Source organism: Purpureocillium takamizusanense, chromosome 1 (genome assembly GCF_022605165.1).
Source record: "Purpureocillium takamizusanense chromosome 1, complete sequence".
Classification (NCBI taxonomy): Eukaryota; Fungi; Ascomycota; class Sordariomycetes; order Hypocreales; family Ophiocordycipitaceae; genus Purpureocillium; species Purpureocillium takamizusanense.
Genome location: NC_063068.1, coordinates 5765018 through 5792912, shown reverse-complemented (window position 1 = coordinate 5792912; position 27895 = coordinate 5765018). Strand labels below are relative to the sequence as shown.

Here is a 27895-nt window from a genome sequence, read left to right as displayed (position 1 = left end):
GCAAGCGCTGGCCCGTCTCAACAAAACTCTAGTACTCCTGTCGTCTCCTCTTCCTACTAAGGTACCTGGGTACGAGGTTGTTGCAGTGGCTTGTCCAAGCACTAAGTCAGGTCTCCCCCCCCCCCCTCCCCAGCAGGTCGGCCGTGCTCGCGCTGACACGCTCCTTCGTTTTCCATGCCCAACCCATCCCAAACAGGATTGATCAGACGCCAATTCTCCAGATTGCTCAGCCTGGCCAGACCAAACCCCGATCCCATATACGGCCGTGCGATGCACGCGCGCAGTCTTCCCACAAGGAGCCGGGGTTCTTCGAAAAATGGCTCTTCTCCTGCTGCTGGCTCTACCGCAGAGACAGGGCTGCAGGCACTACTACCCCAACGCCGTGATCGTCAGCCGCCTGACCGGTTCTTCCTCGCGAGACCCTGGCAATGGAAGGCTTCCGAGGTTTGCCAGGTCAAAGGGTCGTTGCCTCGCCGCCCGGAGCTACGACGCATCTGGACGGTACCATCCGGATGCTTTTGCGCTACGGAACACGAAGGTGAGGGGATTGCAACGCCCAAAACGCCCTTCGCCATGTCTGGAACGATGCACTTGCTGTTAGTTGCCGGCCCAAGAATGCAATTTGCCATGTCAAGTCTCGTGGGCCTTCTATCTGCCCACTAACGCAAGCTCGTCTGCCAGCGCCTTGATGTCGCCCCTGGCGCTTGCCAGGTTTTGGTGGCTGCGGGTTGCCGTCTCACGATTGCTTCAACAGACTATCGGCGGCGAGCGGCTAGTCCAACAGCACAATGTCGTGGCCGCGCCACACACCCATCCAGTATCTGTGGCGCGCCAAGCGAGCGGCGCGTCTTCCTCCGGTGACGCCTCTCGCTCAACTTGCGTTGCACATGTGGCAACGCGGCTGCTCCGACATGACAATCGCACCCGCTCGCTGCACCTATGGAAGCGGAGAAGGGGCCTCGTTGATGTCCGGCAGATGCAAAGACAGGCCCTCGCTCTCGGCGAGTCCTTCGCCTAGCGTGCATGTGGCGTCTAGCAGGCCATCTGCGACGGTGACGTCGTCGCCAGGTGCGGGCTTTCCAAAAACGGGAGTCGGGATGCGCGACCCCGGACGACGGCTTGGCCTGGCTGGCAGCCGGGCAGGTCATGATGCCCGAAAGCCAAAAACGTCGAACGAGACGATTGCTATCCATCCAACATGGCAAAACCCCTCGTCGCTCCCCGGAGCAAAAGGGCCGCCACGGCGCGCGCGGGGTGGCTTTTGTCGCACTGCGCTGCAGGCCGGAATGGCGCAAAGTCAAACAAGCAGCATCGACGGAAACAGGGGCGGGGCAGAGAAAGGCATCCGCGGCAGCATGGCCATTGTGCCAGATTCGCATGCTGGGGCTAGAGGTAGCGGCGAGGTAGACGGCTGTTCCTCAAGTCAGGCGCCGCAGAGCGTTTGGCTGGCCAGCGCAGAGCCGGCCATGTACCCCAAGTACCTGCCAGCGGTCGACGTTTTCCGATCTGCCCGATTACTGGTCAAGAGCTCGACGCCGGACCTGGACCCTGGCACGACCCTGGATCTCATGAGGCGTCCAGCTCTCCCCCCCCCCCCACCCCCCTTTCGGGGGCGACTCTGGCCCAGCACAGCACACGCCCCAGCACCCCAGCATCCAGCAGGGGCCCCTCCCTCTCCCCGGCCAGGCCCGCCAGCTCGGCTTTCACTCTCTCTCCCTTGGAAATGTTGCACATCCGGGAATTGTGGCCGACGGGAAAAAAATATTAGGTACAAACATCATTTGATTATCATCATGACGACAGAACAACCCTCTCGCCATTGTGGCTGCGTTATCGGGTACAGCGCAGGGGTCCTGCATCTTGCTGGCGGGGTCTTGGGTTGCACGTCAATCCGCACGGCATCAATGGCATGCCAAGAGAGGCGGCGAGAGAGAGAGGGCCCTCGCGATCTCAACATTCCTGCCTTGAAGGCGCCATCAGAAGCGCGACAAGCCACGGGCAGTCCGGTTCAATGTCGCACAATGAGCGCCAGGGTCGGGCCTACTGGCCGCCATGCTGTTGACGAATGCGTCGCACGAACCAGTGGCGCCAACTTTGCGCAGAAAAAAAAACACATTCTTTGTACGCTTGGTCTCGTCGCCGGACAGGGCATCATTTACGCCAGCAATACGCGCCTCCGCTTCCAGCGCTTCGCAGCGGCTCCCATCCAGCGTGGCAGGACGGCCAGGGTTGATCCCCAGAGCAGCGGAGAGATGCTTGTGGCTCAGCGGGCCGGCAGCCAGTGGGCAGCTGGGCGGTGCGCGAGATCTCGATCTTGACGTCATCTCCCACAAGGGCAAGGGGCGCTGAGGCGCGGTGCAGAGTTGCAGAAGAATAGAGGTCCCCAAGGTCCCCTGTGCCACGAGATGGGCGCGTCCCTTGCGCTGACGAGCGAGCTGGCTCGGCCCCTGGAGGGGCCTGGGTGGCCTGGCTTCGAAGCGCGGCGCCGACTCCCCACGGCGACGAGGGCAGCAACGAAAGGGTCATCGCGATCGAGATTTTGGTGGTCGGATCAGGGTCCTCGTGGTGTGGGAGCGGCGGGTCCGCCCCCGCCGAGTGGTTGTCGGGGGGCCGCTTTCGAGGAAACCCTTGATTCTTTCCAGGAATGCGCTAGGTGCTGGCTACTACCTGCGTGCCTTTTGGCGGGCAGGCGGGCGGTGATTGTTTGTTTTCCTGTCGATGCGCTGCGCTGCGCCTGCGCTGGGGCCGAGTGGAGATGCGGTGAGGAGCACAAAAGTACAGAGTAGTATAGTAGTAATATGACTCGAGGCAGGGAGCAGCCTCCGCGGCAGAGGAGAGAAACCGGCACGAGGCTCCGGGAGTCAAACTCCGGACCTTGGGTGAACGACGGGCCCGTCGCCACCAACATGCGGCGGCGGGTCGTGGGCCGAGAGAGGCGCTGCGCAGGAGGGCGAGCGTGCTCTGCGACGTGCTCTCATCATTCAGTTGAGGTGTCCTTGGCAGTGGGCATGGCGAGGCGAAGAGGGCCTGACTTCCAATTTGCTTGGCAATGGCATGGCAGCATGGCATGGGGGCAGATGGCGGCATTCCAGGGCGGCGCAGTGGAGGTCTGGAGGGCAGGTGAGGGGAGGGGAGGGGCGAGCAGGCGGAAGCGAGCTGGAAGCAGGCCAAGGTCGGCGAAGACGGATAGAAGCTCAAGGGAGGCCGCGACAAGCACAGAACAAGCAAGCAAAAAGATGGCACGTACTACGAGTCAAGCCACAGGGTACGCGAGTACTTGGCGAGGGGCCCCGGTACGAGCGAGCGACTTGGACAGGGATTGGGGTGGGGATGGGGCATGGCGGACCCTTGCGGCCCTACCTGTGTGTGGCCCCTGTCCGGCGGGCGCTTTCCAATGGGAGACGCAGGGAGGCAAGCAGTGGAGGCGGCGGCGGGTGGGGGAAGCAAAGCATGGAAGCTGCAGCGGGCTTGAGCGGGATCGGGGGCGGGGGTGCGTGAGGGGGGGGTATGATGTGTGGTGCAGGCAAGGCAGGCACAAGGCGGGTGCAGACACACCAGCAGGGCTGCCAGCGGACGGACGCGCGCAGCCTACTCTGCTCTGCCCTGCTCCGGGTGCGTGCAGCACAGGGCTGGTTGGAACAGGCAGTCGGTCAGGTCGGGCAGGGGGACGAGGTGGTGTGCCAGCGGCGACGCGGGCGGAGCTTCCTCCCAATGGCTGAAAGAGGGGGGGTGGCCAGCGCCGTGGTAGAGAGGGCGCGAGCGACGCGGGACACCTCATGGCTGGATGGACGACGCATGGCAGCAGGCGTGACGAGAGTCGTCGTGGGTCGTGGATCATCATCAGTGGCCGTTCCCGGGTGCCGGGGCTCGGGCAGCTTGTGCTTGTGCTGCCCTGCCCGACCGGTGCTCTCGGCGACAAGCGGTGCTGCTGCCACTGACCGGCGTTTGCGGACTGCCCGGCAGCATACCAGAGCTGGGGTCCAGCAAGGTACCTTACCTACCTGCCTTGCCTTGCAGCTCGTGGAAAAAGTCGAGCTCGAGCCCCTCTTCCCCTCCTCTCGCGGGCCCCCGAGGAGTTGGTCGTCATCCCTACTAGGCGCCGCTTGGCACCCCGGGGGGGGGGGGACAATGGAGAAGACGCAGCAGAGGCCAAGGCCATGGCCACTTGCTAGGTTGGTTGCATGCCTGCTTACTTCTCAAGCCCTTTGGTGCTCGTGCGAGGAGCGGCTTGCTTGGCCGGTTTCGAGGCGATGGACCCGTCGACAGAAGGTTCCTTGGGGCGGACGGAGCGGAGCTTACAGTGCTGGAGGCGTCGGGTCGGGTGTGCAGGTGCAGTGCCCTGCCCTGCCCTGTGCCAGCCGGGCAGTTTGCGCCTCCCTCTGGCAAGTACCCCACTGCGTCCGAGGTATTCGTCGGTACTTCCAGCTACTACCACCCTGGCCTGGGCTGAGGTGCGCTCGCGCCGGGTGTGTGGGCGGGCGGGCGTGTGCACGCCTGCCGCCCTTGGGCCTTGCCTGCCCGCTCGCGCACACCCGCACCAGGGCCGGCCAGAGACGGGGGGTCGCAGAGAGGGATGGGCGCCGCAAGAGGCTGCCCGCCCTGGAGGCCCTCCTCCACCAGCACCTCAGCGCCGCCAGTGAGGTCCACGGGGTGGAGGGTGTGGCCCCGTCCTTCTCCCCGTCAGTGGGCAGAAAGGTGGGTGTGGTGTCCCCTAGTGGGTGTCTCCAGCAGGTGTGCGTCGCGCGCCCCCCCCCCCCCCACACCTTCTCTCCCCAGAAGCAGGCAGGCCCAGCAGCCCAGCCCAGAGCAGAGCGACCCGGCGTCTTGCTACAGCTGCTGCTGCTGCTATTGCCGCTGGTGCTCCTCGATCCCGTCGATCTCCAAATGGGTTTCATGCGCGACACGCTGCTTTGGCCAAAACTCCATGTCTCCCTCCATCCCTCGGGCTCCCCTTCTCCCCTCCCTTCCCATTCTCTCTCTCTCTCTTTCTCTCTTCCACACACAACAAAATCTCGTCAGCTCCATCTCACACCCTTTCTCGCCTTGGCTCTTGCATACAGGTCAAGCAATTGCGAGTCCCGTCGTTTCCAAGGAGAAGCATTCGACTGCGAACAAGCTAAGCTGCTGTCTTGCCCTCGACCGTTTGCGTTGAGCGTTGAGCCTCACCCGCTGGCTGCACTACCGTTTCGTCAACAACGTCACCGCCGCCCGCCCGCCCGCCCGCCCGCCCGGCCTCACGTCACATCCCATCACATCGCACAATCACGTCACGACCACCCCTGGTCTGCTCTGGTTCCCGACGAACAAAAGTTGTAGCTTACCTCTGCGCGCGCCGCAGCCTCAAGCAACCCGCCCATCGCGCCCAACGTCTCTCAGCGGCGCCCGTTTCATCTACTAGACCCCCGACCGGCTCGGTTGCATGTCCCACAGCGCTCGCGTCCCGCCCGCCATTGACGCCGCCGTCGCGCCTTGCCATCATCGCCAACAGCGTCACCGCCGGTCTCCTCGCCAGACTTGACCGTGTCCCTGCCGTGCACGAGTCCCACCCGCGGCTCCCGCACCGTTGTCTCCCGCCTTGCGTTGCCCACAGCGGGACCTCGAAGCGCATCACCCCTGCGCCTTGCATCACCACCACCACCACCGACCACATCGCAGCCTCCGCCCACCATGATGCAGGCTCGCGACGCCGCGGGCCGCCAGGTCTCGCTCCTCAACGACGATGGCTACCAGAAGGCCTCGCACTACCCTACGCACCACCGCCCGCTCACGTTCCAGCCGTCTGCCCAGCAGGCCATCCAGCGTCCTTACCCCAGTCCCCGCAACAGCAGCTCTTCGTCGCCCAACACGCCCGAGCTGTTACGGTCGGACTCGTATGACTCCCAGATGAGCAGCAACGATCCCATCTCCCCATTGACACCGTCGGTGGACTACGCCTATACCCGTGGCGCCCTCTACTCCGTCGACGCGCCGCCCGCCAAGCGCCCCGCCTACGTTGACAGCAGCAGGTCCGCGTCGTTTGACGACGACAGCAGCTCGTCAGCGGCGACGCCCGCTGTGCAGGAGCAGCGCCCGGGGAAGCGCTATCCTTGCCGCTACCGCGACAGCCACGGCTGCGAGAAGACGTTCACCACGTCGGGCCACGCCTCTCGTCACTCCAAGATCCACACGGCGGAGAAGGCGGTCCAGTGCACCTACCCCGGCTGCCAGAAGAAGTTCACCCGGGCCGACAACATGAAGCAGCACCTGGAGACGCACTACAAGGACAAGAGCCGCTCTTCGGGCGGCGCCCGCGCTCACAAGGCCGCGCTCGCCGAGGCGCGCCGCAACTCGACGGCCTCGAGCCGCAGCCGCTCGTCCACGTCGACGACGACGGCCAGCAGCGCCGGCAGCCGCGACGTCGCGCAACACTGGGATGGCGCTGAGGCGCACCACCAGCAGCAGTACCCACTGCCGTCGCCCGGCAGCGCGGCCTGGGACATGGGCGGCATGACGCTCCCCCTGTTGAGCCGGCCGGTCGCGGCACGGACGCCCAGCAGCGGCCTCGACGCGCTGGCAATGGCTGTGGAGTGCCAGGCGGGCAGCTCATGAACGCGACGACGACGGGGTCGCGGTGAGGTGACAGAGGGGTGCGGAACTTTCGGCAGCAGCAGTGCTCGAATCCGACTCATGCTCCCGCCTCCCGACCACGAACCGCCCCCCTCGGAACCAGGGGTCCCCTCCCTCGCTCGACGGATGGGCCTCTTACTACCTGCTAATGCCTAATCAACGGCTGATGGGGAATTTCCGTCCACACACAGCCGTCCCCACACTCGTTTCAAACAACCACGGAGTTCCGTCGGCCGTAATTTTCCGCGGCAGAGAAGAGGCTGCCGGACCTCGCCCTCACCGGCCAAGTCGACTAGGCGCCCCGGTCGGCGGCCGGCATCACCCCGCGACGCAACGCGGCCGCTGGCGCAGCCGCACGCACGCACGCACGCACGGGGCGGGCGCGAGCGACTGCACCCCATGGTTTTTTACCCCTTCTCCACGCTGTCTACCCACCTACCCCGGGTCAATGGACTCGTCCTTGGCGGGCACAGCACTCGTATAGCATACCACTAGAGGCTGGCCTACACACGATTTCAGGCGCCTCAAAAATCATGATTGCTTGGGGCAGCAGTCCCCGCATCAGACCTCAGCCCTCGGTGTCGGCCTGATAGGGCGGCGGACACGCGGCTACTTGTACATGCACCAGCGCGAGTGTCATCTTGGTCGCATCGCGGTGCGATGACAATGGGCGCCGGGGAGGTTAAAAAGGCGCACTGGCGTTGATGGGTTGGCATTGGGATTTTTTGTTTTGTTTTATTTTGCCCATGGCCCGCCGCCTCGACAGAAGGCAATGAGGCCACCGGAGGCACCGCACTGTACATAGCTGCCAGATCTAGACAAGTCATTCCGATGACGATGACTGGCGATTCTGGAAAGAGTCAATTGATACCACCTCTATTTTTTCCTCTCTCCATCACGTCATAAAGTCCTGTTTCCTCCCCCGCCTATGCTGTGGCTCGTAGACTTGACACGATGACGATGCATGCATGTCTCGCCGGCTGCGTCCATTCGGTCGACTCCTTCAGGGTCCTAAGTTACTACTTGAGTGGTTTTCGTCGGTACCTAGTTGCCCTTTTTTATTCGCCGGTGCCCGCCCGCCGGCGCCGTTGCTGCTGCTGCTACAACGACGTATTACCGTTACTTCTGCGTTGCTATACCTGCCATTGCCGTTTTCATACGTACTGTTTGGGCAGGTGTTTTGCCGTTGCCCGTGACCCGTATCGTACTTTGATTAGTCGAGACGCATGCATTGCATCAATCAGCTGGGCCGCTGCGGTCCCTGCATATGAGCGGGCGAGCGGGCGGGCGGGCGGAGGGACGGACGGGACGGAAGACCCCTTCGGGGGAGGGAGGTGGATGCGTGCGTGCGTGCGTGCGTGGGTAGATGCGTGGGTAGATGCGTGGGTGTGCGTGCATGCGCGTTTGGGCTTTGATTTGATTACAACGGGGCGGGTCGCTTGCGTCGGGCTTGCGAGGGGCTCTTTGTTTTTGTTTTTTCCCTTCTTCTTTTCTTCTTCTGCTTTGGTGTTGTGGATAGGTAAGTTTAGGTAGTTTCAGGCGAAAAGCGAGGCGGACGTACGTATATACATACATGTAAAGTACTATGTAAAAGAGAATGACACGAGTGCCTTGCTGCTTAATCTAGAATCCCCCCCCCCCCCCTTTTTGGTTTCCAAGACTTGAATGCAAGGGTGAAGAAGTGACGTTGAGTGATGCAGAGCGGAGGGAGTTTGCCCTCCCGTCCCTCCCCCTGCCGTGGGGCCTGCTTGGAGTTTCTTTGCATGCGTGCGCCAACGAAGGATAGTATCTACAGATTTGCCTACCTACTCCATATATGTAGTGTAGGTAACGAAACGCAGGTTTATCTATCCCTTGTGGCGTGTTTCTTTGTTTGTGGGTTGCGGTGTTGTGCCCACGCAACAACCGGAGGAGGAAGCAGCAGCAGCAGCGCGAAGCACGATGACGACAGTGATGACAATGACGATGGTGGAGGCGGGCAGGAGGCGGGATGCAGGCGGGCGCGCGCGCGCGTAGGCATGTGTGTAAGTCAGTGCTGTGAGCGTTTTTATGTGCGCGTGCGTCTGCGTGCGTGTGTATGTGTGTGGTCGCACGACAGGACAGGCCCGCCGCGTCGTGCCGCCGCCGCCCGTGGTCGTGCTGTCTGTGTGCCTTTTCTTGCTGTCTGTGCCTTGAGTGTGTGTGCCTTGCTGTGACGACGATGTCCCCTTTCCCGCGCTCTCTCCCCCACCCGCCCCCAGTCGGTTGTTGTGTGTGTTGTGTTGCGCTACACGAGAAGAAGGAGGAGCGGGGAGGGGAGGTAACAAGGCTTGGTAAGGGTCCCTCTTTCCCTGTTCCTTAACCCACCTACGTATACTGTACTCCGTACCTGCTCCCACGTTTGGGGCGCCTTTTCTTTCCCACGCCTCTGATGCCGTTCATACCCCCCCATACTACCTATCCTGCTCTGCCCTCCTCTGTTCTGCTCTGCTCTGCCCCCCCCCCTTCTCCTCCCCCGGTTCCCATACGATGGGCAAAGTGCCGGCATGCAGCGAACACGATGCATTGCATATGCGAGCGGGCGGGCGTGCGCGAGGTGGGCGCACGCACGCACGCATGCATGCACGCACGTACTTTTCGTACATGCGAACAACAAAAACATGCCAGAGTGGCGACGATGACGATGACGACGAAGCGCAGCAGGCAAGGCAGGCCATATGGCACCCGACGAGGACGCAACAGGCAGCAGGCTCCATCCCGCAACTTGAACTCAATTGCTTCCCTTTTCCTAGGGGAGGAGGGAAACCGAAGCATGACTTGGCCAAAACGACGACCGAGCGAACCGGCGCTGCGGCTGAGCGCCCTTTCTTTCCCATCAATCGACCTCATTAGGCAGGAAGCTCCCTCCGTTAGTATTGCCTTCCGGCCGTTGCCTCACCATCATCGCAAGGGAGTTATGCCGTGTCAAGAGAGAACAGCGACGGCGCCCGGCTAAGAAAACTCTATAATCGAAAGGGTGTCCCGGGGTTCGTTCGGTCCCTCGGTTCCCAGTCCTGTTTCCTCTTCTCCTTCTTTTCTTTTTTTTTTTGTTCCCCCCTTCCTCCCCTTCCAAGTTTCGAGCGGGTCCTGCTTCATGTTCATACGTACTACCACCTGCCACCTGGGGATGCACCCCAGGATTCTTGTCCCGTTACCGTGGTTTGCAATTGTCTTGTCTATTAGTCCCCCCCCCCTTGCTTTGACCTGACCTCGTTATCTGCGGACAGGGCAGGGCAGGGCAGTGTTGGGCATGGGGAGGGGGACCCGCCCTGGTGGGTGAGCGAGGAGGGCTCATGTTGAGCATCATCATCATCGTCGCCCATCGTCACCATCGCTCTCCCTGACACTCTCTGCCCTACCTTGGACCACTGGTAAACAAACCGACCTGACTCGTTGACATCCTGGCCCTGTCCCTGCCCAGCTCAGCTCGGCTCCTTAACTCCGCTTCAGCCTGGGAGGGAAACCCCCCCGCCCCGGTGAACCGACTCGCCGCGCCTCGCCCCAACTTCCAAGACCCCCGACGCCCGGTCCGGGTCCACGTCCGGGCTTCCGGAAGGGCAAAGAAGCCAAGGGGTTGCCCGGGTCCGCTTTTTCCAACTCCGTGGGCCTCGTCGTCCCCATCTCGTACGAGGCAACACGCCATCCACAGAACGGCGAGTCCCTGTTCTTTGCCCGCCCGCTCGTCCGCATGTCCGGCTCTGCGCTCCATTCCCCCTGCGTGTTGTTGGTCGGCCCACCGGGACCCCCGTTCCCCTAACCCTGCTTGCTCGGATCGCAAAGCCACGATGCCCAGCACGGGGCACAGGAGCATGCCGGGGGGGGGGAGGAGGGACGTGCACAGCCCAGACAAAAAAAAACCCTCTGTTTATTTTGAAACATGGAGCCGGTACGTACAGCATTATTCTTCGTGTTCTCCCTCTCTACCCTTCCCTTTCTTTTCCCTCTCTTCACCGCTTCTCTTTCACATCATCTCCGTCAGGTACTGTAAGGTACTGTAATGTACTGTGCGCAGTCCAAGCGCTTGCCTCCGCCTCCGGCTCAACCCGCCCGCCAGCCATACCAGAGGATGGTCCATTCCGTCGCGCTTTCGTTCCACGGTTCGCCTATTGGGGCGTCGTTTCTGCGCTCGCACGTGGCAGACGCTCAACACTGGTGACCGTTGGTTCCCCCCCACCCCAGTCGACACTAATTATAGCAGGGGCCCAACATCAAATCTCCTCCCGTTTCTGACAGCACAGCACGGCCCGGTCCCGGCAGTCGCCGCAAAGTAACAACCACCAAGCAAAACTGAAAAGCAAAGAAAGCATTGGGAGAGCGGCAACCGACCGTCACACCGCAAGGCACGCCCGAGGAGACGCCGGTGCACGACGCGGGCCGCCATCACGATTGCCTTTCCGTGGTTTCCCCCCTGCGCGATGTGGTTCGCTGAATATCGCATTGATCGCCCAACCCTCCCTCGGCCCGCGGCAGGGGCAACATAGTGTCGGGAGTGGCGTTAGGCTATCATCTTCAGCGGCAAATGAAAAAAAAAAAAAGGAGTCCATTTGGACTCGCCCAACGTTTGTGCCCTGGCTTTTTGTGGCGTTGGTGCGCCGTTGGCTGAGCCTCTTGGCAAAGCCCTACCAAGATTGACATGACGCCATGGCATGTACAGCAATGTACTCCGTACGAACAATCCTGCTCTGACGGAGTCTGTCGTCAAAATGCGACAGACAGGTATTCAACTCGAGACGGCTCGACCGTGTTGTGCGGTCCTGGGGCTCCAAAGGCAACTACAAGCCCTTCACACTCTATGCCCAAGTTAGACAGCTGGTCACGATATCGCCGGGGTCCGACTTGTATATTCGGCATGGTCATGACACCCGGGCTGTGGCGACCGCAACGGGCTTCATGACCACAGCTCCGGCTTGTTGGCGCAGATGCGCGCCATCTCATACTGCTCGTCCGTCTGGCACACCAGCACACCGTGCTTGGCGCCCACCGCCCCAATGTCCTCCACCACCCCGCCGCCGGCGCTCTTGTTCCGCGTCTCGTCAATGGCGAATCCGAGACAGCCTGCCTGCTGGGCAACGGCACTCCTCAGCAGGGCGCTCTTCTCGCCGATGCCCCCTGCGAACACCAGGGCGTCTACCTGACCCTTGAGGGTCACGTAGTAACTGCCGACGAATCCGCACACCCGATCGACAAAAAGGTCAAACGCGAGCTTGTGCTTCGGGTCGTCCGACTCCGAGATGACGCGGAAGTCGGTGGTTCCCGTCAGGGACTTCCACCCGCTCTCTTTGTTCAGTATCTCCTCGGCACGAGTGATGTGCAGGTGTCCCGTTGAAGCCGGCGACAGCTTGCCCACGTCGCTCGCATAATGGAAGACGAGGCTGTCACACACGGGTCAGCGGGATGCGGGAAATCGTTTCACGGCGGATCTACTGACCTAGGATCGACGCTGCCGCTGCGTGTGGCCCCGGGAAGTCCAGCCAGCGGCGTCAAGCCCATGCTCGTATCCCGGCTCTTGCCACCCTTGATGGCACAGGCACTCGCGCCGCTACCCAGGTGTAGCGCAATGATGTTGAGCTTGCTGACGTCTTTACCCAAAAAGTCTGCCACCGACCGACTGATGAATTCGTAGCTGGTGCCGTGGAATCCGTACTTGCGCAGGCCATTCTTCTTTGCTGTGACGGGGCATATGGGATACGTCGAGATGTGGGGCGGGATCGTGGCGTGGAACTGCGAGTCGAAGCAGGCTATGTTGGAGGCATTGGGCAGCGTCTTGATGCACGAGTCGACAATGGTAAGAGCCGGCCCATTGTGCAGCGGCGCCAGGTCGCTCAGCGTCTCGAGATGGTGGTACGTGTCCTCGTTGATGAGCTTGGACTCGTCGTAGTCGCCGCCGTGTACGATGCGGTGGGCCGCGATGGCAATGTCCCCTTTGGAGTTGATCTCTCGAAGCTCGGCGTCGTCGATGAGCGTCTTGAGAATGAGCCCGAAGGCATCGTCTTGCGTCTTTAATGGCTCCTCGACCTTCTTGTCCTTGAAGACCTTTGTCTCGCCCCGCAGGTACTTCAGTTGCGCCGGAGGTGCCGTGAGGCCGTTGATCTGGGCCTCTGCAATCTGTCTCGGGGGTGCATTCCTGTCGGCCAGGTAGACGGAGACCTTGACCGAGCTCGAGCCGGCATTGATGGCGAGAACGACCTTCATGGTGGAGGCGTGGGGTGTTTCAGAATTAGGCAATTCTATCAGGGACGGAAAGGATGACAGGCCAGAGACTTTTGTGGCCGTCAATCAATTGGCGACGACGACGTCAATCGCAAGCATGGAAAGAGCGTGGTTGTCGTCGATGCAGATGCGTCCGGATGCGGCGCACTATCAATGACGAAACATGGTGGGCTGACCTCGATGGCGACGGGGTGGGGACCAATCGTCTGCCATCCTGCCAACACGCCATGTGCACCCCCGGCCATGCCGAGCCTTTTGACTCCGGGGTGTCGCATCGCCTCATGTTGGCATCCCGAGACCTCGGGCCTGGTCTCGTTGGGGTATGAACATGCCACGGGCACCGTCTTGCCCACGAACTGGTGCTTGCAAAATTGGTGGCCTGTAGACGGGGCAACTCTCGTGTCCTTCAGCCACGCGGATCTTGGTCATCTGGCTCCAGCACAGGGTCGAGACTGCGCGACAGCTCTGGCGACGATGGCGACGGAAGCTCAGAGGCCAGCCCGGGCAGCATCTGGGGTGACGGCAGCTCAAAGTGATTGGGAGGGAACGGAAGCCCTTGAAAGTCTCGATCCGAGGTGTGAGCGTACGCCCACGCCTCCAAGAATCTTCGGTAGTCTGTCGAGTATTATTAGCTCAACCGCGGCTTAAACCGCCATGATGTCCCTCCAGCGTACCTGAGCGGCTGCTGAATTGAATGGACAGATATCGAATGTCTACCGATGCCTGCGACGGTCCGGGTGAGTCTTGCGGGCTATGGCCAGCATGGCCCGTCGACCGCATCCGCGGGCGTACCCTCTGGGCGAACGAAAAACGGCGTTGAGGGTTGTTGTCGTCTGGAGCGCTCCCTCTTCGACTGCGCACGTTGAGCCGAACCTGCTTTGCGCGGTCGTCACGGCCGCGTAGTTCGCCCTCGAACAGGTGCACGTCGTACTCGCGGTACTGGCCGTCCGTCTTGTTTGCCAGCACGCTGATGGAGTGAAATGTAGTATAGCGGTCGCGCCACATCTTGAGGCGCTGAATGGCGCCGATGCCCTTGACTTTGCCGAAGCCGTCAGTGCGGCCGTGGACGTTGGTCCAGGCGACATCAATATCAAAGTAGTTGATCATGTCTCTCCTCCGCACATCGCCCTGGAATTGGATGGACCCCTCGACCGATGTGAACTCGTATCTGACGTTTATGTACTGGTCATGGATGCAGACCCCCTCATCGGTCGTGTAACGGATGCGGTGCGGCTCGGGAAAGGTTAGATATCGCTCCATGTCAGAGGGGTCATGGTATTGGCGGTGGCGTGAGTGGAGGGTATGAGGGTGAATCTCCGAAGGGATGTCCGACGGCACTGCTCGACCCCGTCAGTAGGCGGCGCACGATGGATGGGGAGGCCAATGAGCGCACAATAATGCTCGAGCAGCTCGTTCTGATAGCTGCATTGCCAAAGTACGCGGCGTTGCTCCGACCCCACCACCTCCCAAGGGCCAAGGTAGACGGTTCGTTCGTCGGGCGTGTCCTGGAAGAGAGTTCTGTTGGACGGGAAAGAGCATTGGGTCAGATAACAACGACAAACATAACAACAACAAGCGCACTGCAATGACTCTCCGATGACGCTCTGGGGCATGGTCGTACATTGTTGCTTGGTAGCCCGGCGGGCCGAGGTCCAAGTGGCGCAACGAGGTCTGGGGAGCTGCTGAGCCCCCCGTGGACGGCGCCGAGATGGTAGAAATGCCGGAGGTCGGCGTCCAAGTCGAGTCGACGGGACTGACGTAGGAGCGGCTGTAGGTGGGAGGGCGGCCGAGAGAGGAAGAGGTAAAAGAGGAACCCGACGAGGACGACGTCGCAGCCATGCTGTGACGGTCCCGAGGAGCTTGGCCGCCTTGGCCGGGGCGGCTATAATGGCCTTGTCGCCGTCGCCGTCGCCGTCACCGCCTCGAGCACGGAGTCGGCTGTGGCCGGACGGCACTCTACGGCCCGGTGCAACGTCTGTGGGCCGCAAGGGCGACGATCTGCTGGCAGGGTATCAGTCCCGAGGGGACGGTTCATAACACGGCGGCCGCGACGACAGAGGCGGCGATGGCGGGGTAGAAAGCTCAAGACGGGCGGCAGCAATGGAGGTGATATGCGAGAGTGGCCCCTCGGAAGGTAACGGCCCACGGACTAGGAGCCATGATCCATCATGCCGGACTAGCAGTTGTCGACCTGGGGCAGCAAGTGGGCGAGTGACGACAGCAAGCTCCCGCGAGGGTACGAGTGGTCGTTGCTGTGACTGGTGAGGCAGAGCGAGGCCGCGCGAAAGCGGAACAAAAAAGAGACAGTCGACGGATAGATGGGCCAGGGACGGGGCAGCCCGACAGGCCAACCTTAGCTTGCGGATAGGGTCCGTGTTCTGCGCAACGGCCCCCGCTGGCCTTGGGGGGGGGGGGGAGCGCTGATGGTGCACAGGCGAAGCCGACGACCCATTGAAGTGCCAACGACGTGCCATCCGGGCACGGGACGGGTGACGAGTGGCCGATCCGGGAGGGCGGGAGACGGCCGTAGATGGGTTGGGCGGCGTGAGCAACGTGCAGTGCTGCAGGGCCGCCAGCACGTCCCGGTAGGTCCCTCGTCCAGGCAAGGGTGCGTGCGTGGGGTGGGTAGGTAAGTAAGGTAGGCAGGCAGGTTGTTTATGCCGCCAAAGTACGCCAGTGGCACGAATGGGTGTGTCGCTTGGTTGTTGTGCTGGCGTGGAGGTAGTATGAGCACTATCGAGGTGGCCGCCGAGGCGCGAGACGGTTGACGACCGAGGTCACGATACGCAGGATAGGCGGGCGGCGTGGTGGAGCGGCGCCAGTCGAGAATCAAGCTGCATCCCAAGGTGGAAAATGAGGCGGCCTTGGCGGGAGCCGGCGGGACTTGAGCCCGCCCACCCGCCTGCCTGCCTGCCTGCCTGCCTGCCGGAGGTCGCGCCCGTCATGTATGTACGTATACTGTACCTGCCCGACAGAGTAGGCGCGACGGAGTACCTGCCGCGGACCGCAGCGATTGCATGATCGCAACCTGCACCTTCCTCCGCCGCGGCCCCCGGGCGGGGGGGGGGTTCGGACGTCGCAGCCAGGACCAACTATATGTACGGAGTATGTAGGTATTGCTTACTGCTGGTGGTTGGTGGTCCAGCAATTACTCCCGCAGAGCGTAGCATCTGCCCGGTGATGTGCATCAGGTTCCGTCAAGAAGGCATAAAGCTATTGTGGGGTCCGCCGGGCAGAGCTGGTTGCACGTTTCCGATTGCACCTTGGCTCCCTGCCCCCCATCTGTCGTCCGGGGCGGGGGTGGCTCCGGGAGCGTTCCTGCCACTAGACGCGGGAGTCGTGTGCACGGGGTCCAAGCTGGCCCTGTGATGGGCTGGCCAAGAAAGAAGCACCAACAAGGCTAATCATGGTGGAGGGGCACGCACGCGTGTTGGTTGTACGTAGTGGTGCCCAGACTTGCTGATAATATTATGGTAGCATTCGTACTTTGTTGCTCGCATACGAAGTACTGTACGTCCTGCACAACTTACATATTGTTATAATAATGATGACACTGTCCACCGGCCCGAGCGTGGTGGTGTGCATGGTTGTCATCAATTCTCCCTCCCCTCGACCACGCGCCACGGGGCAACACGGCGTGGATGGCAAACCGATACTGCGAAGTATACCTACTCAAGTCTCGACATACTATCTATACGTATTGCCGTCGCTCTCTGTTCCCAAGAGCACCGCCACGCCCCAGCTCCCACGACGCCCCGTTGTCTCGCCCACGCCTGTTTCACCGTGACCACGAGACACAGGCGGCAGGCGGCTAGGTGTGAGCCCTTGCTCACTAGCAATGTCTTGCAGCTTCTGAGATCCCTGTCCCGCCGGAGCAGCAATGCCCACCACCTTTCAACCTGACAATGGCATGGGCACGGAACGGGGTCCAACCCACGCCATCCTTTCGCCATCGACGCTGCCCGGTCGTCCTCTCTCGGCTCCACATGCCGACGGCGAGGCCCATTGTAACTACTAACTTACTTGTTGGATTGGCGGCACAGAGCCTGCTGGTATCGCGGCGTCAACTTTTCGCCCATGCTCTCTTATTCTAGCTCACGCCAGGTCGCACCCATTCATTGATTGCTGTGAGAGGAGATGTACACATACAAGGTGCTTATTACCAGCACATGAGGTGCTTACCAACATGTCGTGCAATGTCGTGCAAATGGCAAACCTGCATCTGTTCGTCCGTACAAGGTGGTACTGTGCGCAGTACCTGCGCTCGTAGGGTACCCGTACCTTGCCCAGCATGTCGTGCAACGCTGGCAAGCGCCTTCCGTCAACACTACGCTCCTGCTCCTGGCCCCCTGCGTCGCTCCACGCCCGTCACGGCACCCCTTCAATGCAACTTTGGCATCATCAACAGCTTCCCCTTGGCCTCCCCGCGATGATTCAGGCTCAGCCTCCTTTCAACCTCCATGCCAGCTTCAAAAGCAAACCGTCGCCGCCGCAACATCGACAACCACCTTTGCTCTGCAGCCAGCAGCCCGGGACGGCTACCACCGCCTGGCCCGAGCTAGTCGGCGCCTCCTCCCACCGTTTTTCTTCATCGCCTTCTTTAGCCTGCACGGGCAGGCAGCTGGTACTAACTCGGTAGCGGCCGCCCGAGTGTCTCCCCCAACTCGCCCAGCTCCCCACTCCCAAGGGTCTTTACACCACGTGCTGGGCGGTTGGCCCGCGCCGTCGTCCTGCAGGCCGTCACGCTTTTCTTTCCCACAGCCTGGATCTGGCATGCTCCTTCAGCTCGACTGACTCTCCCCAGCTTGTGCCGACCTCCCCGTCGATCGGTCTCACGTTCGCCTGTCCTGCAGGCCAAGCAGGTTCCGACAGCTTGGCGCAAGCCGCGACATTTACCCTGGCCATATGACGCCCGCCTCCTTTGTCCAGCGGCGCTCGAGGCGTCCCGCGATGCCGCCCCTCCCGTGCCGGCTTTGACTCTATACAAGTTCGTCACCGGCCGTCGCGCAAGTGTCGCGCAAGGTGGCCCTACACTGCCACCTCTATACTCGGCCAGGCGCATTGCCCCTCTTTCGCGGTCGCGAGGTCCTTTGCGACCGTCCATCTCAACTTCTCTGCTAGACAAGTCCCAGCGCAAATGCCAAGTTGCTGCACGTAGACTGAACACGGCCAGCCCTCTGTCGAAAGCTGTCTGTTTCTCACATTCTTCTTGTTCCTCCTTCGAGCGACTTTCCAACAGTAGCCCCATATGTTGTCCGAATATAAACCCGAATTTTTGGAAATGGCCCCAGATCCGAGCTCGACTCGGCGGAGGAACCGCGGCTTCCTGGGCTCCGATAGCTCGGCGCTGCCCGCCCAGGATCTCCAGGTGCGCCCCCCGAGTATGTCTGCGTTCAACGTGCTAAGAAAAATGACATAGGACCGCCATCAGCTGCGATACGAACTCGACTTGAACTCGTGGAATTTGCGTATCTGGGGAGTTGCCGCCTCCGGCTTCCTGACAGACTCGTGGGTTCTTCACTCGAGTTCAATGCTTTGCGTTGCGATACTGACTCCGCCCTGGGATAGGTATAACCTCTTCTCGACCAATGTCATTCTCGCCTCTGTCGCATTTGTGTACTATCCTGATGGACGCCAATGGCCCAGCCTTCTCATCAACCTCTTTACCCTCCTCGGGTCTGTGCTCGGACAGCTCCTCTTCGGCTTTCTCGCAGACTGGTTCGGGCGGACCCGACTATACGGCATTGAGCTTGTACTCGTTATCGTGTCGACCATTGGCGTCGCCACGAGCAGCCATGGCTATGGAGACCTGCAGTTTCTCGGCTTGTTCATCTGGTGGCGGTTTGTTATGGGAGTGGGTACGCTTTGCTCTGCATCCGCGGCTTGCATTCCCGGCCGACTGACACCCGTACAGGAATAGGAGCAGAGTATCCCTTGAGCGCCGTCATTACGTCCGAGTGGTCCAGCACCCGATCTAGGGCTACGATGCTCTCGAGCGTGTTTCTCATGCAGCCCATCGGACAGGCTCTTGCCCAGCTGGTGGGACTCTGGGTTTTGCTTGGTTTCGACAGCACCAAGAAGCTTCAGACACTACATTGCGGCCTCGACGAACTCCACGCTGAGGAATGCCGGAAAGCTGTGGACGGTATTTGGCGCATCGTAATCGGTTCCGGTGCTGTACCTGCTCTTCTGGCCATCATCTTCCGCTTCTTTCTCTTTGATTGCGGCCTTTACAGTCTTGAAGTTCGCAACAAGCCGAGTCTTGCAATCCAGAACACACAAAGAGTCTACGGAGCGCCTTCAGGTGGGTTTGCCAACTCGTTTCAGATGCAGCTGCAGCCAAACGGTATCCGCCCCGAGGTGTCTCCTCGGCCCATGCCTGTCCAATTCTCGAAACTGGATCTGTACAACTACTTCATCCGCGACAAGAACTGGTACTACCTGCTCGGGACGGCAGCCACATGGTTCTTTCTCGACGTCAGTTTCTATGGCCTGTCTTTGGACAATCGACGGACCCTGTCGGACATGTGGGCAACGGCGGATCCCACCCCTATCGACGCGCGGCTCGAGTGCTGGAATTCGACCTTGCCGGGCGGCAGGTCCCTGGTCCCCTCATGGCAGAAGACGGGCCTGCCAATCTGGCAGACGGATGCGTTGCACCCGTGCAACACTATATATGATGTTTTGGTGGAGCAGACGAAGCAATATCTTTTGACCGTCTCTCTTGCGTCGATTGCGGGAAGCGTCAGCTTCATCTTCTTCGCCAACCGCATTCCCCGCCGACAGTGGCTCACGGCGTCATTCCTCGTCCTGGCACTCTTCTTTGTCATCACCGGCATCGTGTACTACCAGGTCAACCGGTCGGCGGCCGCTCCAGCGACCATTGTCTTGGTGTCGTTGTGTCACTTCATGTTCAACTTTGGTGGGTGAAACGACGCCAGTCTATATTCTACCAGGACAAGACACTGACATAAAGAACCAGGAGCAAACACGCTGACCTTCATCATCCCGGCCGAGATATTTCCGACTTGCTACCGATGCACCTGTCACGGCATCTCCGCTGCAGCCGGAAAGCTAGGGAGCATTGTCGCCGTCATCGTCGTCTATGGCATCAACTCAACATACAAGAGCCAGACACGCCAGGGCCTCATCTTCCTTCTCTTTGGCTCTGTCGCCGCGTTCGGGGCCATATTCTCGTGGGTATATTTGCCGGATGTGCAACGTCGTGTAGTCGAAGAGGACGGTCGGTCATATCTCGAGACCAAGGACCTTGAAGAGCTAGGCGAAGGACGCGAGCGCGCCCGCCTGGGAGGGGAACCAGTAACTTTTCGAGAAAAATGGGACGGATTGAGGAGAAGAAGAGAGGCATCGCGAAGGACAACGCCGAGTCCTTCACATGATGAGTCGAGGCCGTAATTGCGAGGAAATTTAAAGTGATGTGGTGTACGGGCATTAGGGGTATGTACGAAGTATGGTCTACTTGGCGTTGTTAGCAAGCGTTTCATTCTGAGTCAAACCGATATGTACTACATCTAGTCTCGGATTTCAGGAGAAATCGCGCTTACTTGTGAGGCAGCTCATATATATCACGTTGAAACTGTATCGAGGGCTATTGGTGTACGTCGGAGGGGGGACTGGAAGCTAGCCAGGCGGTGTTGGAAGAAGGTGCGTCTCCGCGACGACTGAGGGGGGAACCACGACCGGAGGCGGCAGAGTGACGGCCGAAGACGCTGCCTCTACGAAGGAATTGGAAGCTCTCGAGACGCTGGTCGAAGAACGCGGATATGTCTTCGTGATGCCCGGTAGGGGAAAACGCGGCCGGAGGCGGCAGGGTGACGGTCGAGGGCGTTGCAGAGCCCCCATCGCCGTCACCGATGAGGACGACGGGTAACATGGACTCGGAGCAGCGGCGACCCGGCGCGGGCGGATCCTGCCTCTCGAGATCGTGTCCCTCCTCCCCCTCCCCCTCCTCATGCTGACGGCGGCCGCGGGCAGCGAACCACTTGGCCAGAGGCACGACGGCGGCGAGGATCAAGAGGGGGCCGCCCGTGGCCAGGGCCACGATGGCCTCGATCGACCACTTGTACTCCATCATGACGAGTGACGCCGTGGGGTTCAATAATGATCCCGAAGGAAGGTGTGAAGAGAAGACAGGAAGGCTTCGGCCTGGCTTGCGGGAGTTGTGGTGTTGTTGTCGCTGCCTCGGCGGGTAGCTGAAGAGTGACGTAGGGCTAGGAGGGTTGGGGCTGCGGCCGGGGGAAGTGGTTGCGGTTGGTTACACAAAGAGGAAGAGAAAGGGGAGAGGGGAGAGAGACACTGCGTGTATGTGTGTATACCAGTGTGTATCTATGCCAGTATGTGCGTGCGTGCGTGTGTGTGTGTGCGTGTCAGAGTTGTTAGAGTGTATATGCGCAAGGCCTGCAGAACGAAGGGCCTGCTCGAGAGGAGAAAAGCGAACTGAGAAGTGAGTAAAGGGAGAAGCAGCTCTCTTATAAAGTCTCTAGGACAGGTAACGAAGCAGCAACCCCTTGTCCAGGTACGAACAGAGCGCCCACCTTGGCGAGTCTCGGAATAGGGGAGGAGGGGAGCGCAGTGGCTGTGCGGTTCTTCTCGCGCGGCGTCAACTAACGGGAGTAAATGGCAGTACACATCTCATCACACGCGTGTGGGTCCGCCGCGCGGCGGCGAGAGAACCACCATAGCGTGCGTACATGTCCCGGCCACTCGGCGACTGCGGTGTAAAAGACCTAGCTGAACGGGGCCGGAGAGCTTCACGGCAGACCGCGCGGAGGCCCGGGGGGGGGGGGGCGGGGGGGATGATGGGAGGGAATGTTCAACCGTCACTTGCTTCAAAGTACCGAATGCTTCCTTTGCTGCCTACCTAGTACTAGTCAAAGTACCTAGGTGAGCATCCGTCGAGGGCAAGTACGTGGAAGAGTGTCAATCCATGTGCCCGCGAGCTTCGCATTGGGGGTGTCGAGCCACGAGCGCACGGCGTGTGCGTATCGAAAGGCGCCGTTGCGAGGCCTCGCAGGGAGCAAGCTACCTACAGAGGAAAGTACACGGTCAGGTAGTAGGGACGATATTCGGCAAGACTCGGTCATGACAGCGGTGGGGGCTGATGGGCAAGTGAGGCAATTCCGTGGCTCTGGCCGGGGTGGAACTCGGCGGCTTTTGGGTTGGAGGAGGGAGGTGGGACGGATAGGTCATGTTCGTTGCCTCGGGACGGACTGTGTCGATGGCAGCTGTGAGACTTACCCCGGTGAGTTGGCACGCTAGCTGTGGTTGGAGTCGTGGTTTGGCAGGGCAGCTAGGAAGCTACTAACGTACTTTCTAAGGTAGAGCCTGGGACCACAGGGCTGTCCGTGGCATTGCATGGAAGGTGGGTGGATGGAGTGGGTCCTGCGCTGCCTGGGGTGCTGGCGCGCATCTGCCTCGATCGAGCCTTATTATTAGTGCCCGTTGGAGTGATGGGCCCGCCGCCCAGGAACAGGCGACCTACCTACCTGATGGTGTCTTGTCTGCGGTTGACACCGCGCCCCACCCTGTTCGCAACTTTTCAGCTGTCCCCTGGGGAAAAGCTTCCAGAACAACCTAACTACTCGTCGACCCTCCCATCCACGCCGCCCGACGATCAGCAGGCAATACCTTACGTACCTGCCGACCTTGACGGGCACCGCGCGCTGGCAACAAGCTGCTCTACTGACCACGGGATGTCAGTACCTACCAGTTACTAAGTAAGTAGTAGTGCACATTCAAAAAAAAAAGACGCTCCCATCGTGTACCTTGTTTGTCTTGTGTACTCGGCACACCCCGACGCGATGAGACCACTCGGTACCCAGTAATCGTTTGCCTTCGGGGATGGGGATTCCGAACCTCTTGGCCCTTCACGACGGCACTAACGTACTACTGCTACGTACGCCACGGTCAGAGGACGGGGGACGAGGGCGAGGATGGGTGGGTTGAATCGAAACGGCATTGCTGTCTGCACCTGGCAGGCGGCCCGGTTCTTCAGGTTGAGTGTTGACAACGGCATCCATCCACCCGCCCGACCACCCACCACCGCCTTCTCGCAAGTAAGACGGTCTCAAGGGGCCTCTCGCCGCGCAGTCGGCCCTCCACTATACCCTGGCATCCTGGCCAGGACCGTGCTGCAATGGTGGTGGTGGTGGCAGGCACACTGGAGGGGGGAGGGGTGAGGGGAAGGGAAAAAAAAGAAGAAAAAAAAAGACCGGTCGGTCGGCCCCTCCGCGCCTCGGACGCGTATCCCGTAACCACTGCACGGAGGAAGAGGGCAAGCGTCGCCGCACTGGTTGGAGGCTCATCAACATCCCCTCTGCGTCACCTCACGACCGCTCGTTACCATCTCGTCATTTTCTTCCCGTGCTAGCTACATGCCATAGCAAAACAAAAAAAAAATAAAAGGTAAAGAAGAGAGGGGATTGCCGGCGACCAACTCGACTCGGGAGCTGTACAAAAAGCAGACGTACACGCACCCCGCCGTGGCACATTTGCGGGGGGAGGGGGGGTGGGGATTCGGAAACGGGACGAAACGGGACGAAACGGGACGAAACGGGGTGACTGGCGATGACGATGGACACAAGCAAAACCCCGCCTCATTGTCCTGTCGGATACTGGTCTTTTTTATTTTTCTCTTTTTCTCTTTTTTTTAAAAAAAAAATACATCTTTGGCAATTTCCTCGCTACGAAAGACATGCTTACGGTCAAGCTTCCCGCGAGGCGTTCATCGACTCCCTCCTGCTCGGCACTGGCGGCCGCGCCTCGTGGCCTCTCAGTTCGCAAAACTATCGTGGGGGGGGGGGGGGGGGACCTTGGGGGGATCCCGGTGGGCAATCTTTGATTCTCCCCTTTTCATGGGCCACTCAACGGCTCGGAACGAGGCTGCATGGCTGGCACCTGCATTAGTGCCACGTCAGTGGCAAAGATGGTTCTAACCTGGAGGTACTGACGTACATACCTGCTAAGGTATGTACTGTACAGCACTTCATGGCACTAACTACTAAACTGGAGTTACTTCAATGGCGCCCGCAAGGCCGAATCCATCAAAACTCGGCGTCCAAGGCTCTTCGCAAGGTGACATGGGTGGCCGTGCGGCACGGCATTCCGAAAGATGGGGACGAGCTGCACCGTCTGTACCTGCATGGTTGGAGGGAGGCCAGGCATGATGCCAGGTCCGGTCCCAGGGCAGCCAGCCAGCCATCCCATTAACAGTGCTAAGGCCTCACCTTGGTCACTTGCAGGGATCTCATCCACTGAGCGAGCGGCTGGTTGCCGGTACGTTTATAGCCATATAAAGCTGGAGGTCGAAGAAGCACTACCGATCTGTCTCAGCACTCTATTGTTACATCTATTGCCACCCAAACAGCACGAAGATCTAAGTAACCGTCGAGTACTTAGGGGAAGGTGGAGCGCGGAACCCAGGTGCGGCCTTACCACTGTCAAAGGGATAGGTGGACAGCAACAAGTTGCAACCGGCGCCCGCAGCAGCCCCAACATCGCTGGGAATGGCGGTAACTACGCATTAGTGCATCATAATCTGCGCCCGTGGACCAGGACATCTCGTGATCCCTTTATTAGCACCTTGGGCACTTTGCACATCCCATGCGCGAGCCAGACATACCATAGTTCCCCGACGACACGAGGCACCACCTCTCCCCAAAGAACAAACCGTGTTTAGCTATTGGCGTTATGGAGAAAAGGCGTGGCGGCGCATCCCGACGCCCGCCCTTCGCGTCGCTGCCTCGACAGGCAAGTCTAATGGCGCATCTGCCCAGCTGCAGCAAACAGCACCGCCTGTCTCGGTCGCTTTTGCCTGCCCCGACGCACCAACCGCAAATCAAATGCCCGGGCGTGTGGGAACCGTCGCGTGCTGAGACCTGAAACAGCGACACACACGCCCCTCGCCCCAGAACAGTCGTAGTGGCAGCCATCATTGTGTGTTGCCAGCGGTTTGTTGACCACTAGACCCAACCCCCTGGCAGGCGGCGCTCTTGCGAGTGCTCTTTCAGTGTTTCCCTCCCGCTCTCGAAACAGCCACCCGCCTGCTGATGAGCCCGCGCAACGGGCAGCAGAGCCCACTGCTGCCTATCCTCAGGCCGGCATCGCCATATGCGCACCAGTGCCTCGCCAAGTCTCATGCCGACAAGGACGCCGGAGGCTGTACGAGTATTTGTGCCGTCTCGGCATACATGTCGTCCAGGCTGGTCGTGGCCGCGACGTGCGGGTCGCCCTCGAGCGCGTCGAGCCACCTCTGCCAACGAGTGCCGGGCACTGGGCCAGCCCACCCTCGAAGCGGCCCAAGCACGCGCGAGAGACGGAGCGCAAACGGGGCAAAGTGCACGTCGACTAGGCTCAGAGAGGAGCCGAGAAAGTACGGGCCCTGCGAACGAGAGCGATCTCGAGGTCAGCGAGCCTGCTCTGCGCGCAATTGTTCCCCCCCTTCCACGCAAGGGGCGCGTCGGGGACTACACTCACGTGCTCGTCGGCAGCGAGGACGAGGCTCGTAATGTGGCCCTGCAGCTGCTCCGTCGCGGCGCTCTGCTGCGCCAGGTCGGCGGCCTGTAGCACGGCGAAGAAGGATGGGACCACGCGGGAGTTGATCTGCCCCCCAGACGTTAACGCTTCTGGCGGCCCCAAAGACGCTGTGTGAACCCCCTTTGAAGACATACATGATCAATCCAGAGGCGACAATTCGCCTTGAGGCGCGGATCGGACGGGAACAGTGGTGCCCGGCTCCCATGATATATGTCCTCGAGCTGTTGTTGCACTGTCAGCAGCGCCACGAGAACGCCAAAGACTTGCCTTCGGCGCGACAAGAGACGGAGTACATACATATTCGAGAATCACGGTACTCTCGGCGCATGCCCATTCGCCCTGGCGAATAGCAGGGACGAGCCCTCGAGGGTTTGCCTCGAGGATTGCCGTAGGCGCTGGTCGGCCGCGATGAGGATCCGTCTCGCAGTACTGGTAGGCCAGGCCCTTTGCCTCGAGTGCGATCCACACCCGCTGCGAAAATGGGCTGATGGGGGCCGTCGTCGTCAGCGTGGAGGCCTGTCATACGGCTGCGTAGTGTACATGGGCCTCACCAGTAGCACGCAGCATATAGCTTCAGGTCGCTCTCCTTGGAGTGCTTCTTTGTCGTCGCCAGGGCCGCACCGGTGGCCTTGCGCGGGATCTGCTTCTGCATCTTTGCGTCAGGCCGCCTGTCCGTCCGTCCGTCCGTCTGTTTTCCTGACTCGCCGTGGCCGCGGCACGAGCGCCACTCACCTGTATCTTCTTGACCTCCTTGTCCCTGTCGGCAAGCCACCGCTGCACGCTGTTCCGCTTAATCTCATCGCTGCGCTGCAGCGTATGCCTGTGCGGACCAGCGATCCCATCCCCCTTGCCGTTGCCGCCGTTGCCATTGACGCGCTGGATCGCCCAAAAGCGCTGGCCCTCGGGCACCACCAGCGCCACCGTCGCCGCACCCGCCGCCGCGCCCGCGCCCGCGCCCGCGGTGAGCGTGGCGGCTGTGCCGGTGGCCACGGCAGCCGCAGCGGCGACGGCGGTGTCGCGGTCGAGGAACGCGCCGGGAAAGTACTCGGTGATGCGGATCTTGACGTCGCACAGGTCGCGCTCGCGGGCCACGCGCTTGCGCTTCTTCTTGTTCGGGTCCTCCGACTTGGGCGTCCCCGGCGGCCGTCCCTTCATCCGGCAGTCATAGTAGTGCGAGATGAAGGGCTTTCGCTTGTACCGTTGCGTCGAGCGGTGTGAGTAGATGTTGTCCACGTGCGGGAAGTACACCTCGAATCTAGAGTAGTGGTTGGGCTGGTTAGTCTCGGGGGCGCCATCCCTCGCGTCCCACGAGGATCACACACGCACGCCACGGACTCATTCGAAGGCAATACACGAGAGAGAGAGAGAGAGAGAGAGAGAGAGAGAGAGACGCACTGCTCATCGGTCAAGACAAGGGTGTCGCTGACGTTGAACAGCTTCTCCCGCCACGCCTGCAGGTCCGGCGGATCAAGGACGATGCGGCCGCTCAGCTTCCCGACCGTCCTCTCGCCCGTGTCCCGACCGAGGCCTGCCGTCGAGGGGGTCCCAACCGGCCGGCCCTGATGCGCGTCGGATAGCGGAACAGCACTGACGGAGACGGAGCCGGCGCCGGGCATCGTCGTGGGCGCGAGAATGCCAAACTGGCCGCCGGTGCTGTTGCTCCCTCCGCCACCGTCGCCGTCCCCCGCCTGTCGCTGCCGCCGCCGGCGCCTCCCCGCGGGAGCAGCAAGTGCCGCAGGGGCGCCATGCTGCAACGGGTACGTGCCGTCGAGGCCCGCCGCCGCCGCCGTGGGCCCCGCGTCGAGAGCGTGTCCGTGGTGGTGGTGGTGGTGAGGAGGAGGAGGTCGGGGATGCGGGTTGTAGCCGTCGAGGCCCGCGCCTCCTGGCGGCCCGACCCCGAGGTCCAAGCGGAAGTGGTGGCCCTCGCCGGCGTAGGCGGCCATCGCGTCGTCGGGCCGCCGCCGTCGATCCTTGTGAAGTTGCCACGGGCCTCTTCCGCCTCGTGCCAGCCCCTGGGGGGGGTAGGTTACGTAGTAGCTCCGGCTCGAGTCCGTCCTCGACGCTCGCCGGGATGGCGTTCAGAACCTCGGGCAGCGGCGGTGCTCCTGCTCCTCGTTGGCGATGCAGCGGGCTGGGCGAGTCCCTTCCAGCTCCCGGTCCAGCACGTCGCCCGTGGTCGCTCCGTCTGCCGACTACCCTTTCTTTGCCTGCTCGCGTTTCTCGACTCCCCTCCCCTCGTCGCTGACTTACACACAAGAAAGGGGGGGGGGGTCAGGCTCGTCGTCTTTTTTTCGGTGCTGCTTTTACGGATGATGGGTGAGGAGCAACGGGGCGTCGTCCATCGTCAAGCCATTGGGTGGGGCCGACGCGTGACTTGAAGAGCGGCAATCCGCGTGCGGGCGCATGAGCCCCACGCCAACCTATTGATCGATCTTTGGCCAGGAAAAATGAAAAAAGCACAGCAGCACCCCCATCCATCATCTGAACATGACGTGCGTGTCTTTCA

At 61.1% G+C, this 27895-nt stretch overlaps 7 protein-coding genes across 8 annotated transcripts; 3 read left to right on the top strand and 4 right to left on the bottom strand.

Moving 5' to 3' along the window:
- Positions 1–688: 688 nt before the first annotated feature.
- Positions 689–1018, top strand: JDV02_001751 (uncharacterized protein; the record flags this gene model as incomplete). Its single annotated transcript, XM_047982708.1, has 1 exon — positions 689–1018. The coding sequence occupies one exon, from the start codon at positions 689–691 to the stop codon at positions 1016–1018; it is 330 nt and encodes a 109-aa protein (XP_047838674.1).
- Positions 1019–5667: 4649 nt separating this feature from the next.
- JDV02_001750 (uncharacterized protein) lies at positions 5668–6588 on the top strand (the record flags this gene model as incomplete). The annotated part of the gene is made up of 1 exon (XM_047982707.1): positions 5668–6588. One exon carries the CDS (start codon positions 5668–5670, stop codon positions 6586–6588), a length of 921 nt encoding a protein of 306 aa, XP_047838673.1.
- Positions 6589–11512: 4924 nt separating this feature from the next.
- On the bottom strand, positions 11513–12816 carry JDV02_001749 (Acetate kinase; the record flags this gene model as incomplete). Its single annotated transcript, XM_047982706.1, has 2 exons — positions 11513–11996; positions 12053–12816. 2 exons carry the CDS (start codon positions 12814–12816, stop codon positions 11513–11515), a joined length of 1248 nt encoding a protein of 415 aa, XP_047838672.1.
- Positions 12817–13240: 424 nt separating this feature from the next.
- On the bottom strand, positions 13241–14673 carry JDV02_001748 (uncharacterized protein; the record flags this gene model as incomplete). The annotated part of the gene is made up of 4 exons (XM_047982705.1): positions 13241–13449; positions 13509–14171; positions 14228–14352; positions 14456–14673. 4 exons carry the CDS (start codon positions 14671–14673, stop codon positions 13241–13243), a joined length of 1215 nt encoding a protein of 404 aa, XP_047838671.1.
- Positions 14674–17213: 2540 nt separating this feature from the next.
- Positions 17214–20331, top strand: JDV02_001747 (uncharacterized protein). The gene is made up of 5 exons (XM_047982704.1): positions 17214–18202; positions 18254–18342; positions 18403–18692; positions 18749–19756; positions 19817–20331. Exons 1-5 carry the CDS (start codon positions 18083–18085, stop codon positions 20248–20250), a joined length of 1941 nt encoding a protein of 646 aa, XP_047838670.1. The 5' UTR covers positions 17214–18082; the 3' UTR covers positions 20251–20331.
- Positions 20332–20443: 112 nt separating this feature from the next.
- Positions 20444–20934, bottom strand: JDV02_001746 (uncharacterized protein; the record flags this gene model as incomplete). The annotated part of the gene is made up of 1 exon (XM_047982703.1): positions 20444–20934. The coding sequence occupies exon 1, from the start codon at positions 20927–20929 to the stop codon at positions 20444–20446; it is 486 nt and encodes a 161-aa protein (XP_047838669.1). The 5' UTR covers positions 20930–20934.
- Positions 20935–24150: 3216 nt separating this feature from the next.
- Positions 24151–27752, bottom strand: JDV02_001745 (Glutathione transferase). 2 transcript variants are annotated; one of them, XM_047982701.1, is made up of 8 exons: positions 26785–27752; positions 26122–26644; positions 25941–26035; positions 25687–25873; positions 25524–25610; positions 25330–25455; positions 24476–25234; positions 24151–24391 (listed from the first exon to the last, which is right to left on the bottom strand). In XM_047982701.1, exons 1-7 carry the CDS (start codon positions 27330–27332, stop codon positions 24989–24991), a joined length of 1812 nt encoding a protein of 603 aa, XP_047838667.1. In that variant the 5' UTR covers positions 27333–27752; the 3' UTR covers positions 24151–24391; positions 24476–24988. The 2 variants fall into 2 exon arrangements, with proteins under 2 accessions (XP_047838667.1, XP_047838668.1); XM_047982702.1 differs by having other exon boundaries at positions 25330–25610.
- Positions 27753–27895: the final 143 nt, after the last annotated feature.

Bases quoted from the DNA above. Each gene is read 5' to 3' on its own strand.
- JDV02_001745 (XM_047982701.1), bottom strand. From the start codon at position 27,332: ATGGCCGCCTACGCCGGCGAGGGCCACCACTTCCGCTTGGACCTCGGG. The intron at 26,036-26,121 runs GTGAGTGGCGCT...GCAAAGATGCAG, and splicing joins AGGAGGTCAAGAAGATACAG to AAGCAGATCCCGCGCAAGGC. The intron at 25,456-25,523 runs GTATGTCTTCAA...TCTGGGGGGCAG, and splicing joins GTCGCCTCTGGATTGATCAT to ATCAACTCCCGCGTGGTCCC.
- JDV02_001747 (XM_047982704.1), top strand. From the start codon at position 18,083: ATGTTGTCCGAATATAAACCCGAATTTTTGGAAATGGCCCCAGATCCG. The intron at 18,343-18,402 runs GTGGGTTCTTCA...GCCCTGGGATAG, and splicing joins TCCGGCTTCCTGACAGACTC to GTATAACCTCTTCTCGACCA. The intron at 19,757-19,816 runs GTGGGTGAAACG...ATAAAGAACCAG, and splicing joins TCACTTCATGTTCAACTTTG to GAGCAAACACGCTGACCTTC.